General features: G+C 48.3%; 1 protein-coding gene across 2 annotated transcripts in view; it reads left to right on the top strand.

Annotated features, from left to right (window-relative positions):
- Positions 1-5113: 5113 nt before the first annotated feature.
- Positions 5114-14293, top strand: part of ACSS1 (acyl-CoA synthetase short chain family member 1) — a 61741-nt gene continuing 52561 nt past the window's right edge. Inside the window, exon 1 of one of the 2 annotated variants that reach the window (XM_040447900.1) lies at positions 5114-6027. In XM_040447900.1, coding sequence (XP_040303834.1) covers positions 5190-6027 — 838 coding nt within the window. In that variant the 5' untranslated portion in view covers positions 5114-5189. The remainder of the gene's footprint in view (positions 6028-14293) is intronic. The other variant, XM_040447899.1, reaches the window with a different exon arrangement.

Genomic DNA, 14293 nt, shown 5'->3' with positions numbered 1-14293 from the left:
TTTAAGTATGTTCCTTCTATCCCGACTTTCTCAAGGGTTTTTATTAAGAAAGGGTGCTGGATTTTGTCAAAGGCCTTTTCTGCATCGATTGACAGGATCATATGGTTTTTCTCTTTTTTTTTTTTGTTAATGTGATGTATCACGTTGATTGATTTGCGAATGTTGAACCAGCCCTGCATCCCAGGAATGAATCCCACTTGATCGTGGTGAATAATTCTTTTTATATGCCGTTGAATTCGATTTGCTAGTATCTTATTGAGAATTTTGGCATCCATATTCATCAGGGATATTGGCCTGTAGTTCTCTTTTTTTACTGGGTCTCTGTCTGTTTTAGGAATCAAGGTAATACTGGCTTCATAGAATGAGTCTGGAAGTTTTCCTTCCCTTTCTATTTCTTGGAATAGCTTGAGAAGGATAGGTATTATCTCTGCTTTAAACGTCTGGTAGAACTCCCCTGGGAAGCCATCTGGTCCTGGACTCTTATTTGTTGGGAGATTTTTGATAACCGATTCAATTTCTTTGCTGGTGATGGGTCTGTTCAAGCTTTCTATTTCCTCCTGATTGAGTTTTGGAAGAGTGTGGGTGTTTAGGAATTTGTCCATTTCTTCCAGGTTGTCCAATTTGTTGGCATATAATTTTTCATAGTATTCCTTGATAATTGTTTGTATCTCTGAGGGATTGGTTGTAATAATTCCATTTTCATTCATGATTTTATCTATTTGGGTCATCTCCCTTTTCTTTTTGAGAAGCCTGGCTAGAGGTTTGTCAATTTTGTTTATTTTTTCAAAAAACCAACTCTTGGTTTCGTTGATCTGCTCTACAGTTTTTTTAGATTCTATATTGTTTATTTCTGCTCTGATCTTTATTATTTCTCTTCTTCTGCTGGGTTTAGGCTGCCTTTGCTGTTCTGCTTCTATTTCCTTTAGGTGTGCTGTTAGATTTTGTGTTTGGGATTTTTCTTGTTTCTTGAGATAGGCCTGGATTGTAATGTATTTTCCTCTCAGGACTGCCTTCGCTGCATCCCAAAGCGTTTGGATTGTTGTATTTTCATTTTCGTTTGTTTCCATATATTTTTTAATTTCTTCTCGAATTGCCTGGTTGACCCACTCATTCGTTAGTACGGTGTTCTTTAACCTCCATGCTTTTGGAGGTTTTCCAGACTTTTTTCTGGGTTGATTTCAAGCTTCATAGCATTGTGGTCTGAAAGTATGCATGGTATGATTTCAATTCTTGTAAACTTATGAAGGGCTGTTTTGTGACCCAGTATGTGATCTATCTTGGAGAATGTTCCATGTGCACTCGAGAAGAAAGTATATTCTGTTGCTTTGGGATGCAGAGTTCTAAATATATCTGTCAAGTCCATCTGATCCAATGTCTCATTCAGGGCCCTTGTTTCTTTATTGACCATGTGTCTAGATGATCTATCCATTTCTGTAAGTGGGGTGTTAAAGTCCCCTGCAATTACCACATTCTTATCAATAAGGTTGCTTGTGTTTATGAGTAATTGTTTTATATATTTGGGCGCTCCGGTATTCGGCGTATAGACATTTATAATTGTTAGCTCTTCCTGGTGGATAGACCCTGTCACTATTATATAATGTCCTTCTTCATCTCTTGTTACAGCCTTTAATTTAAAGTCTAGTTTGTCTGATATAAGTATGGCTACTCCAGCTTTCTTTTGGCTTCCAGTAGCATGATAAATAGTTCTCCATCCCCTCACTCTCAATCTAAAGGTGTCCTCAGGTCTAAGATGAGTCTCTTGTAGACAGCAAATAGATGGGTCTTGTTTTTTTATCCATTCTGATACCTTCTGTCTTTTGGTTGGTGCATTTAATCCATTTACATTCAGTGTTATTATAGAAAGATATGGGTTTAGAGTCATTGTAATGTCTGTATGTTTTATGCTTGTAGTGATGTCTCTGGTACTTTGTCTCACAGGGTCCCCCTTAGGATCTCTTGGAGGGCTGGTTTAGTGGTGACAAATTCCTTCAGTTTTTGTTTGTTTGGGAAGACCTTTATCTCTCCTTCTATTCTAAATGACAGGCTTGCTGGATAAAGGATTCTCGGCTGCATATTTTTTCTGTCTAGCACACTGAAAATCTCGTGCCAACTCTTTCTGGCCTGCCAAGTTTCAAAAGAGAGATCAGTCACGAGTCTTATAGGTCTCCCTTTATATGTGAGGGCACGTTTACCCCTTGCTGCTTTCAGAATTTTCTCTTTATCCTTGTATTTTGCCAGTTTCACTATGATATGTCGTGCAGAAGATCGATTCAAGTTACGTCTGAAGGGAGTTCTCTGTGCCTCTTGGATTTCAATGCCTTTTTCCTTCCCCACTTCAGGGAAGTTCTCAGCTATTATTTCTTCAAGTACCCCTTCAGCACCTTTCCCTCTCTCTTCCTCCTCTGGGATACCAATGATGCGTAGATTATTTCTTTTTAGTGTATCACTTACTTCTCTAATTTTCCCCTCATACTCCTGGATTTTTTTATCTCTCTTTTTCTCAGCTTCCTCTTTTTCCATAACTTTATCTTCTAGTTCACCTATTCTCTCCTCTGCCTCTTCAATCCGAGCTGTGGTGGTTTCCATTTTGTTATGCATTTCATTTAAAGCGTTTTTCAGCTCCTCGTGACTGTTCCTTAGTCCCTTGATCTCTGTAGCAAGAGATTCTCTGCTGTCAGCTATACTGTTTTCAAGCCCAGCGATTAATTTTATGACTATTATTCTAAATTCACTTTCTGTTATATTATTTAAATCCTTTTTGATCAGCTCATTAGCTGTTGTTATTTCCTGGAGATTCTTCTGAGGGGAATTCTTCCGCTTGGTCATTTTGGATAGTCCCTGGCGTGGTGAGGACCTGCAGGGCACTTCCCCTGTGCTGTGGTGTATAACTGGAGTTGGTGGGCGGAGCCGCAGTCAGACCTGATGTCTGCCCCCAGCCCACCACTGGGGCGACAGTCAGACTGGTGTGTGCCTTCTCTTCCCCTCTCCTAGGGGCGGGATTCACTGTGGGGTGGGGTGGCCTGTCTGGGCTACTTGCACTCTGCCAGGCTTGTGATGCTGGGGATCTGGCGTCTTAGCTGGGGTGGGTAGGCAAGGTGCACAGGGGCAGGAGGGGCAGGCTTAGCTTGCTTCTCCTTAGGTGATCCACTTCAGGAGGGGCCCTGTGGCAGCAGGAGGGAGTCAGATCCGCTGCCGGAGGTTTGGCTCCGCAGAAGAGCAGAGTTGGGTGTTTGCGCGGAGCGAGCAAGTTCCCTGGCAGGAACTGGTTCTCTTTGCGATTTTGGCTGGGGGATGGGCGGGGAAGATGGCGCTGGCGAGCGCCTTTGTTCCCCACCAAACTGAGCTCTGTTGTCCGGGGGCTCAGCAGCTTTCCTTCCCTTTGTCCTCCAGCCTTCCCGCTTTCTGAGCAGAGCTGTTAACTTATGACCTCCCAGCCGCTAAGTCGCGCTTGCTGTCGGAACACAGTCCGTCAGGCCCCTCCGCTTTTTGCAAGCCAGACTTGGGGGCTCTGCTTGGCCGGCGAGCCGCCCCTCCGCCCTGGCTCCCTCCCGCCAGTCCGTGGAGCGCGCACCGCCTCGCCGCCCTTCCTACCCTCTTCCGTGGGCCTCTCGTCTGCGCTTGGCTCCGGCGACTCCGTTCTGCTAATCCTCTGGTGGTTTTCTGGGTTATTTAGGCAGGTGTAGGTGGAATCTAAGTGATCAGCAGGACGCGTGGTGAGCCCAGCGTCCTTCTAAGCCGCCATCTTCCTGTTACCTCCTGGTGCTCCTATTTTAAAGTTTAGTCAATTCTATGTACTTTCCTCATTGTTCTCATTGTGGGGTCTCTTCCTCTGGAAGGCTATATGGGCTCCCTTACAGCATCACAGCTGGGTTCCAAGAAAGACGGGGCTGTGGCTGGGGTCTCACAGGGCCTAGACCTAGGTCCATCAGAGAGGGGTGCTCCCTGTGTTCCAGCATCAAAGCAGTCCACCAGCCTGCATTCAAAGAGGTGGGGGACAGGCTCCTCATCTTGCTGGAGTGTACACCATCACTTACAGGGGATGAAGTGTTGTTAGCCGTCTTTGGGATCCCCTGCCACAGTTATAATCTTCATTCACATTTCTATATGTTCTATTAAAATGAAGATCCAGGCCAAATGGTGAAGCAGATAATGAGGAAGGAGCGGGGGTGCTGGATGTTACTGCTGCTCCTCCACTGTTTATTTCTTTGGGCTCAGTTTCCTCATGTGTTCCACCAGGGGGTTGGTAATTAACAGAAATTGATTGCCCTAGATAATTTTTAAGCTAAGTAAAAGATGCGTTTGGCATAGAGCAAGGCACATGTCTAGTGCTAGCTGTTGTCACTGGCTTACCAGCCTTAAAATCCTTCATTCTCTGGCAGAAGACAGGCATTTCACACACACACACAGACACACACACACACACGGCCTGGGGTTGACTTCCAGTGGAAGCTCCTCCAAAAGACCCTCTTCTGCATCGTATTTTCCTTTCCAGATCTTACAGCTAACAGGAAGTAATCTTTCCCAAACCCAAAGAACTCAACCAACCAGTTTTCCAAATTCCCTTTCCCCTCTGTTTGTCTTCTTTAGTATGTGTTTACTCCTTGGGTGTTGAAATATTTAAGTATCTGGTTGAGACAAGATTCTATGAGTTTCCTTCTTAGCTTGACAACAAGAACACAGCATCCACCACTGGGCTTCCTGTGTGCCCATTCCAGGCTAGACTTTTCAGATACTACTGCATTTAGTCTTGACTGGGGCCCTGGGGAAAGAGATGTTACTCTTGTTTTGAAGAAAAGGAAAATGAGGCACAGAGAGGTTAAGAAACTTGCTCAGGGTCACAGAGCTCGCAAAGTCAACGTTTGAACCCAGGCCACAGACGCTGGAGCAATGGGAGAAACCTTCATGTTTCCAAATCAGCCAAGGTTAGTAGGCCATTTGCTTCCCTGTTACACTCTCGCTCACCTCCCCTTAGCAGGTGACCTCCGCGAGGGCTGAGGCCGGCAGCTGGCTGATAAGAACATCAGACTCCGGACCAAGGTCCTGGCCCAAGGATCACTAACCAGCCCATTTGGCCCACGGGAGCCGCTTGTGTGTTTGTTGGGGGGTGGGGCATGGGCCAGCCTGGCAGGGTGACTGGCTCACTCTCAAGGGTACACAAAGGGATTAATACTTTGACTTCAACCTATGAGATGCTGAAACGACCTAACTTTGGTGGTCCTCGGACCCACCTGCGCGCTTCTCTCCACCAGTCACATTCTGCGCTGGCTCCTTCCTATTGCAGACGGTTCCGGGAGCCACTGCCTGGGAGCCTGCGTCCCCCAACGCAAACAGGTCGCTGTTTTGTTCTGTTTTGTTTTTTCGTGGCGCAGCTCTCAGATCCTGAAGACCCACAAACTGAAACCAAAACATCCTGGCCTGATGCCCAGAGTCTGGACGGGAGCGAAGAAACAGGAGGGGGGGCTGTGGCATCGCAGTCCCGCGAGAGCAGCGGCCCTCTCTTTCGTATGCATGCCCCAGCGCTTCTTCCTCCGCGGACCCCTTCTCAAACGCCGGAGAAGAAAGGGTGGGACCCGCGCAGGTCCGGGAGAGAGGCAGGTCCCTACAGGACCCGGGCTCCGAGAAGTGGGTGGTGGCCGGAGGGCGGAGACGGGGCGGGGCTCGCGGAGACACCAAAGGGCGCCCCTGGCTCTCCGCTTCAGATCCTGGCTCAAGAGTGCCTCCGGGCGTCGGGCAAGATGGCTGCGCGCGGGCTGGGTCGCAGCTTGGGGAGACTCCTGGGCAGCCTGAGCTGGCGCTCGGGTCAGCCCGTGAGGCCGCTACGCGGGGTGAGCGCCCCCGCCGCAGCCGCAGCGCAGCCCGGCTCATACCAGGCGCAAATCGCACAGGCGGCCCGAGAGCCCGCCGCTTTCTGGGGGCAGCTGGCGCGGGACATGCTCGTGTGGGACACCCCCTATCACACCGTCTGGGATTGTGACTTCAGCAGCGGCAAGATCGGCTGGTTCCTGGGAGGCCAGTTAAACGTGTCTGGTGAGTGGGTTGCCGGGGACCCAGGGCGCCTTTAGCTCACGCGTCTCGAGGGGACGTGACAGAAACTGGCGGGCCCAGCCGTCCCCGGCCCGGCGGGTCAGGCCCCACGGGAGGCCCTTTTTCCAGTCTTCTGCTAGTCGAGCTCTCAACTGTGGCGCCTCGCCATCCCCGCCCCATCCTACCCAGCCCGGCAGGCTCCAACTGCCACTGCAACCCCGCGCCCCGACTCCACCTTCCCGGCTTCCGCACGCACCTGTGGAGACCTCCGGGCATGAGCTTGAGTCGCCCAAAAGCTGGCCTTGTCCCAGCGCGGCTCCTGTCTCCACTGCCTCCAGAGTTAACTACTTGGTTCCACCGCACTGCGGAGCGCGCGCCTGCGGAGTTGCGGGCGAACTATGTGTCAGGCTGGGGTGTAGGTTATGGGGCACAGAGGTGTCCGTCAGGACTTGCCCGCTCCTATCCCTGGGGGAGGCAAAAACCGATAAGTGTCTGACTTGTCACCGCCAGTTGCGGGGCCCAGCGACTTGCCTGGGGAGAAACTACCCATGTAAACAAACATAGGAGTGGAAGGCATTCGGGTAGGAACAAATCCTGAGCCAACAGTAGGAATCGGTTATTTCCTTGCTTCTGGGACTGTGGGTGGGAAGGATGGAATGGGTGTCTCCTAATGACAGTTTCAGCTGCACCCGGAAGACCCACGACTTGCTTCAGACCTGGTGGTGATTGAGACCCCATTAACCAGTTTCGTATCTGCTGAGATTGAATCCGTTATAGTTTCATTAAGATTTGGGATTGGGAACACTGTGTTCCCATACCACAAGGGGAGAAGGTCCAGGAACTGGAGGCAGTAGTGGCCAGGCAGGGTAGGCCTGGTGTTGGTCTGCTGGGGCAGGATGGGACTTGCAGGCAGGTGTGGTGGTCAGAGGGGCTGCCTCCTGTCTGGGAATATGGAGTTAGATGGGCTCTGGGAGGTGTTTAAGAAAAGGGCCTTCAGGTCTTCACCGCAGGGCCATGCCAGGGTCTGAACTTGGAGGTTGGATCTGCTGTCTGGCACAGCTCCACCAAGTTTTTCTACTCAGAGCCTCAGTCTCCTTCTGTGCAAACTGGGAGTGATAATGCCCACCTGCTACTCTGGTTGTCAGGACACAGTGCCAGAAAGTATGGACCAGTCCAGCATTTATTGGTGATCAATAGGTAGTAATGATTTTAACTTATTACATTCTGAAGTGGTCTTAAAATTATAGGTAGTGCCTGGCAATTATTTTTCCAGCAAAGAAACTTAAGGGAACTTTGGACCATATATATATTTTTTCATACTGTACATTACTTTGCTGGTTTAATCAAAATGAGTCACTTACTAGCTAAGTGTTTTCTCTAAAATTGAATCAGCAACAAGTGTCCTTGAACTAAGTGGGAAAAAAAACCAAACCCTTAGGTTTGCAGAGTTGGTGGAATGTGCCTTTGAAGGGGAAAACAGTGACTTACAGAAGGAAGGTACATAAAGTGCAGCTCCTTGAGGCTGCTTTTGGACGTGGAAGGCCTGAAGTGGGTGTAAACATTCATGGTTAGCTTGTGTGCACTTGCAGCCTCTTACTCTTTGATAAGAGAGTGAGGATGGACCTTGTGGGGCAGGTACCTAGGGCCTGGTGAACCTCAGCCAGTCACGGCTGGGTGTGGTGAGCAGGAATTCTTCTGCCTCTTTTTCCTTCACTTATTTCTCCTTTATGGCTGCCTAGCCAGCAGCTGAGCTTCAGGAAACTGTTATGGAGAGAGACAGCTTTTTGAAGCTTCCTTCCTCCAGTGTGTATGCCCACCCATTCATCTGCCTGGGATATCTCTGTCCTTTGCCAGTGTCTGTAAATCACAGAGGTGACACTATGGAAGAGGATCAGGCCAGGCCATAGCTGCCCTGAGTACCATCTAGAGAGTTGTGGAAGGGGTGGGGGTGTTTTGGCCTGATCTGTCTGTGTGATAGCACAATGATGGCTTGTTCCAAAGGTGCATTTCTCTCAAAACTGCCATTACCCCTTCAGGGTACTAGGAACTGTACTAGCAGTTCTCAAAGTGTGGTCCCCAGACCAGCAGTATCAGCATCACCTGGGAACTGTTTAGAAACACAAGTTCTCAGACTTCATGCTAGACTGTCAGAATCAGAACCCCAGTGAGTGGGGCCCTGCCATAACAAGCCCTCCATGCACATTCAAGGTGGAGAACCACTGACCTATCAACCCCAAACCAGGGCAGATGAAGGCACTTTTGAAATGGGCAGGATGGGATTAGTGTCCTGGAGATGACTCTGCTGAACGAACAAAAATGGTATATGAGTGATGCAGTACAGTTTAGTGGTCCTGGGTGTGTCTAGAATCACACCTAGGTTTGAGTCCTTACTTTCCCCTTACTGTTCTTTGTATGCATCTCCTCCTCTGTAAAGTACAGATAGTGTATAACCAAACTCTGTTCTAATTACTATTGTTGCATATCCACCACCCCACGTTTACTGGCGTAAGGTAGCAACCATTTCATTACTCTTGCAGATTCTGTGGCTCAGGGCTTTGGACAAGGCCTGTTGGGGATGACTTGTTTCTGCTCCTGAAGGCTGTCTGGGCTGTTGCATCTGCCTTGTTTCTCAGTCCCAGGTCTGGGGCTTAGGCTGGGATGACTGCAGGCTGGGCTCAGCTGGAACTGTGGCCCAACGCACCTACACAGGGCTTGTCACAGCATGTTGCTGGGCCTGGGGAATGCTGATGACCAGTGGTTTCAGAGACCAAAGCAGAAGCTGCTAGGCTTCTTCTGACCAGGAGGGAACAACCTGGGGACACCTGGGGCCGTGGTTAGCAGCAAGTGAGAAGTGAGAGACCTTGTACCCAATCACTGGCTTTTGTTATTTATTAATGAATTATGGGGAAGCCTGTGACCTTGAACTTGGCCTTCAGCAGTGGTACTGGGAATGACGTTTTCTGTTAAGACCATGGGAGTTTGCATTGGATCAGTCTTGGATAAGTGGGAAGCAGGCTTGGGAAGACAGGCTGGTGGCCGACATGGCTCTCAAAGTCCATCCTGGGGCTCTGGGATAGCTAGAGTGTCAGGTGGGGTCATGGTGTCAGAGGACCCCTGAGCAGGGCAGATAGAGTATCCAGCCTTCACTGATTTGCTTCTATTACATTTACATAAAACTGCTTTTCAAGTTTCTGTGGAAAGCCAAGACCTAAAACTGATTCTAAAAAAGATTCTTTTTTTAATTAAGTTTTTTATTTTAATTCCTATATAGTTAACATACAGTGTTATATTAATTTCAGGTGTACAATATGGTGATTCAACAATTCTATGTATTACTCAGTGCTCATCATGATAAGTGTACTCTTTAATCCCCATCACCTATTTCACCCATCCCCATACCCACTTACCCTCTGATATTTGCAAATGACATAGCCGATAAAGGGTTAGTATCTAAAAAGGATTCTTACCAGTCTTTGAAATTTGGCTCTGTCTTTTGCAGGGCTCAACAGATTAAGGTTTTTGCTCTGTGGCATATAAACTCAGGATGTCAGGAAATTGCAAATGCAGAACTGGAGGGTAATGATGTGTGTTGGTTGCAAAACACACAACTAAATTCTGTTTTCTGAACACCAAATTCTGCATCAGATTTTTAAAAACTTTTTTATTGAACATTTTTTAAAATGTTTATTTACTTTTAAGAGAGAGAGACAAGTGCGAGCAGGGGAAAGACAGAGAGAGAGAGAGGGAGACACAGAGTCGGAAGCAGGCTCCAGGCTCTGAGCTGTCAGCACAGAGTCTGATGAGGGACTCGAACCCACGAACCGTGGGATTATGACCTGAGCCGAAGTTGGACGCTTAACTGACTGAGCCACCCAGGTGCCCCAATGAATCAGATTTTTTTTTTTTTAATATGAGTTTTCTTACTTTTAAGCAAGGGTGTAGAAAAACTATTTTTAATCCAGAGATTTCTGGATGCTTTTTGGAGCATGAGTTGCAGCTGTGGAAACCATTTTGCTATACTTTTCTCCTCTTTACAATTGCACCTCTCCTAATTCAGAAGACAGACACACTGAGAATGGAAGATGCTGCACTTCTGTGGTCCACTTTTCTGTCAATGGTTAAAGTAACTTTTCTGAAGTCTTTCAAGGAAGTCTAAATGAAAGTCTAACCCCAGGTCTTAGGAGGAATGTCCTCCTGAAGACACTGAATCCTTCCCAGTTGTCAGATGCACAACTTACTTTAAATAGCAGATGCTTCTGGAAAATTGGCAAATATAATTTATGACTGATGTAATCTCTTAAAATATGCCAGGGAGATTTTCTATTTAAAGAAAACCCATTGTGAATCCCTTTGTGAATATTAACTCCCTCATTTCTTTTGATTAAAAAATTGAATTTCCGTATGTGGGTTCACTTAAAGTTGGGGAGGGGGAGGGATGTACTTAAACATCTGACAAGAGTTCTTGAAAATCCCTACATAAGTGTGTGCCATCTTTATAATGGAAATGATAATCCTATTGTAATCTTTTTTAAAAAACACAGCTCAAGGGGCGCCTGGTGGCTCAGTCAGTTAAGCAGCTGGCTTAGGCTCAGGTCATGATCTTATAGCTTGAAGGCTCATGGGTTTGAGCCCTGAGTTGGGCTCTGTGCTGACAGCTCAGAGCCTGGAGCCTGCTTCCAATTCTGTGTCTCTCTCTCTCTCTGCCTTTCCCCTGCTCGTGCTCCATCTCTCTCTCTCGCTCTCTCAAAAATAAATAAACATTAAAAAAAAATTAAAAAAAAAAAACACAACTCAAAACCTATGAACCACCAGCAGGCTTTGCTTATCTGTTTGCAGAGTAGTGTCAGGCCTGAGTTGTAGATCTGTACTTAGGAACATGGTGGAGCCTCTTCTCATCTCATCCTCATGACACCAGTGTGAGGTGGTTGGTTTTCCCATTGTACAGATGTGGAAATGAAGGCTGCAACTTAAGCACAGTGATGAACAGTACAGAAACCACGCCAATACCACAGGGCATACATTCTGCCCAGGAGACGAACCACAAATCAATAAGTGAGAAAATCCACACTGGGGTAACTTGCTCAAGATTTTTCTAGCTGCTAAGGAGAGAATTATGATAGCGCCCCTCCACCCCAACCCCGTGATAAATGAATCTTAGGCACATGGTCCCTGTCCTCAGGGACTTGTGACCCAGATGGGGGAGGATTTTGCAGAGTTAGCATTATGTCCCAGAGTGGAGACCACTGGGCAGGTAAGTAAGCATTAAATGGTGTGAGCCATAGAGTGACAGGGAGGGAGAGGTCACTGTGTGCTAGGATATTGGAAAAGGCTTTTAGTAGGAGGTGGTGTTTGAGCTGAGCCTTAAATCGACCTAAGTCCTTGCCCATTTGTTCTTGGAAATGGAATTTTCTTGTCCCACTGCCCAGTTCTTTTGGTAGAAGCTTTGTTTTTAAATGTGGAGAAGGGGGAGTGCTTGGGTGGCTCAGTTGGCGTTTGACTCTTGATTTTTGCTCAGGTCATGATCGTAGGGGTGTGGGATCAAGCCCTATGTTGGACTCCACACTCAGCGTGGAGTCGGCTTAAGATTCTCTCTCTCTCTCTCTCTCTCTCTCTCTCTCTCTCTCTATCCCTCCCTCCCTCCCTCCCTCCCTCCCTCTCTTTCTCTGCCCCTTCCCCTGCCTCAGATAAAAAAATTAAATGTGAAGAAAGACTTTCCTTTCTTTCACTCCCATCCCCCTTCTTTCTTTTTCTCCCTGCAATGAAGGCAATAGCAGGAACCATACACATGTGTTAAAAGCCAACACATACATGGCATTTTAGGACCACTATCATCTCAGACCCTGAGCTGTGCTTTGTGTATGTGTTTGTGTCATCTGAGCATCATCTAGGGCAGCTGTGGAGGGTGCTTCTCTTGGGGACACAGCAGAACCATCTGACCCCATGCAGGAAACCCTCAAATGGCCTTTAATTCCTACCTTCTCTCTGAATCAGGAGCCATTACCCCCATGATGGATTAGGAAAGCAAGATTTAAATTAGATAAGCAAAGCACTGTCTGTGGTTAGTGAGTGGTTGGACAGGGTCCAGATACCAGAGCATGGGTTTTTCACATGACTCCAGGCTGCCATCCAGCAAAGGTCTGGCCAGATGTCTTACAGAGAGTCTTATTTTTAAAAAAAATTTTAATGTTTATTTATTTTTTAGAGAGAGACACAGAATGTGAGTGGGGGAGGGGCAGAGAGCAGGAGACATAGAATATGAAGCAGGCTCTAGGCTCCGTGCTGTTAGCACAGAGCCCGGTGTGGGGCTTGATCTCATGAACTGTAACATCATGACCTGAGCTGAAGTTGGACACTTAACCGAATGAGCCACCCAGGTGCCCTGAATCTTTAATTACTCCTGTCCCCAAAGGGAAAAGAAAGGCCCCCCCGCCCACCCATCCCAAATCTAGAATAGATTGTGTGTAGATGTATGCATTCACATCTATCTGCTGGGGCAGGGTCCTGAACCACCACTAGCAGCAGCAGCAGCAGCAGCAAGTGGGATCTTCCTAGAGGTGAAGATGTTCATGCCCACCCAGACCTGCTTGTTCAGAGACTCAGGGTGAGGCCTCACCATCTCTGTGCTAACAAGCCCTCTGGGAGTTCTGGAGGATTCAGAAGTGCTAGTTTAGATTAGAAAGAGACTCTGAGGGATAAGGCCACAAAGACAAGAGGTCTGTTCTTTCCTTAAGGGTGGAGCTAACCTGGTGTCCTTTAGACTCCAGTGTTACCCTCCAGCCTGAGGACTTGAATGGTCTGTCCATCATTCCGAGCTATGGTAATTCTTTGCTCGGTGCTATGGGTTAGGCTGCACAGGTACAAATATTGACAGGACATTGGGTCCCAGCCTACAGAGGGGCAGCAAGTGTAAACATCTCAGGAAAAGTTAGAGGGAGGCATGAGGTCCACAGGATGTGAAGTGCTTAGTGAGAGTGGGAACATGTAGGCCAAGACCTGCGCGAGTGTGGGCACCAGGTGAAAGGAAGCAGTGGGGACAATGGGACAGTGTCCCCCAGGCAAGGAGAAACAGCACAAAGGCCCAGAAGCAGGAAGGAGCTCACCAGACTCAACATGGCCAGCAGTGAGAGGTAGATCATGCGCAGCCTTGGCGGATGCTTGTTGAACACTCCCTGTGTGCAGGGAAGGCACGTAGGGGATACTGCACCTGGGGCTCAGTGCTTACCTGCCTGGATTCCTGCCATCCATAAGCCCCAGGAAGATGGGGATACATGGCTGCTCTCACTGGCCACTCATCCACACCCTGGATTCCCAGTGTCCATCCTGTGGCAGATATTTCTCCTCTACTTTTTGCAGCTCTTCCTTTTTGCTTGGTATAAACCAGGTGCAGGATGCCCTGCTGGGGTCTGAGGCTGTGAGGGTCTTGGCTTGAAGCTGGGCCATCACTCATGGGATGAGACGTATATCCTGGTTCCCTGGCTGCTGTGGGAACAAGCAATGCTGGGAGATGAATCCTGGGTGAGGCATCATGTGTGGTTTGTGGCCTTTTCCACTGTGGCCTTGGGCAGGTCACTAGACCACCCAGAGCACCTGGTAACTGTTTTCTAGGCTACACCTGAGCTGCCCACTTTTCAGGGTGACACAAAGGGTCAAACTCAGAGTGGGAGAAGGTATTTTAGAGCAGGCTTCTTGGTTCAGTGTGCACACATCTCAGGGGGTCTTCTGTGGGGCAGGTTTGGTGTGAGGCTTAGAGTTTGCTCTTATAACTAGCTCCCCTGTGATGCCTGGAACAGCCAGGGGCCAGTGAGCACTCATGTGCACATGGGAGCAGCCCCCTCCTCCCGCTGGACCACCCATCCCCACACAGTGCACAGCTGTAACCCAGTCTGTGGATTCTCAGCTGGGCACTTTCAGGTTTGTTGTGACCTTCCCAGGGTCACTTCTTCCTGATTCATCACTTAAATCCTTCAGGGCCCGGAAGCATGGGTGGAGGGTGGGGTGGTGGGCTGGTGTTGGGGGGTGGGGAAGTGGGTGGTATGAGTGAGAAAAGTTAAGTCCCTCCTGGGGAGGGGGCAGTCACTGCTTTAGTTCCTAGGTGAGGATGTGGCCTCATCTGCTGATTGTTCGAGAGAAGCCAGAAATCTGTGGTTTTGTGTGAAAACTCTTGATTTCTAAATTTTGGACTAATTGACACCCCCCCCCCCCCCCCCCCACACACACACCCACATACACACACTGAGGTCAGGTTTATTGTGCAAACCCAGATTTTGCC

Source organism: Herpailurus yagouaroundi, unplaced genomic scaffold (genome assembly GCF_014898765.1).
Source record: "Herpailurus yagouaroundi ecotype Mexico unplaced genomic scaffold, PumYag 196, whole genome shotgun sequence".
In the NCBI taxonomy this organism is placed as follows: domain Eukaryota; kingdom Metazoa; phylum Chordata; class Mammalia; order Carnivora; family Felidae; genus Herpailurus; species Herpailurus yagouaroundi.
The sequence above is the reverse complement of the archived record's forward strand: the minus strand, read 5'-3'. Positions and strand labels throughout refer to the sequence as shown.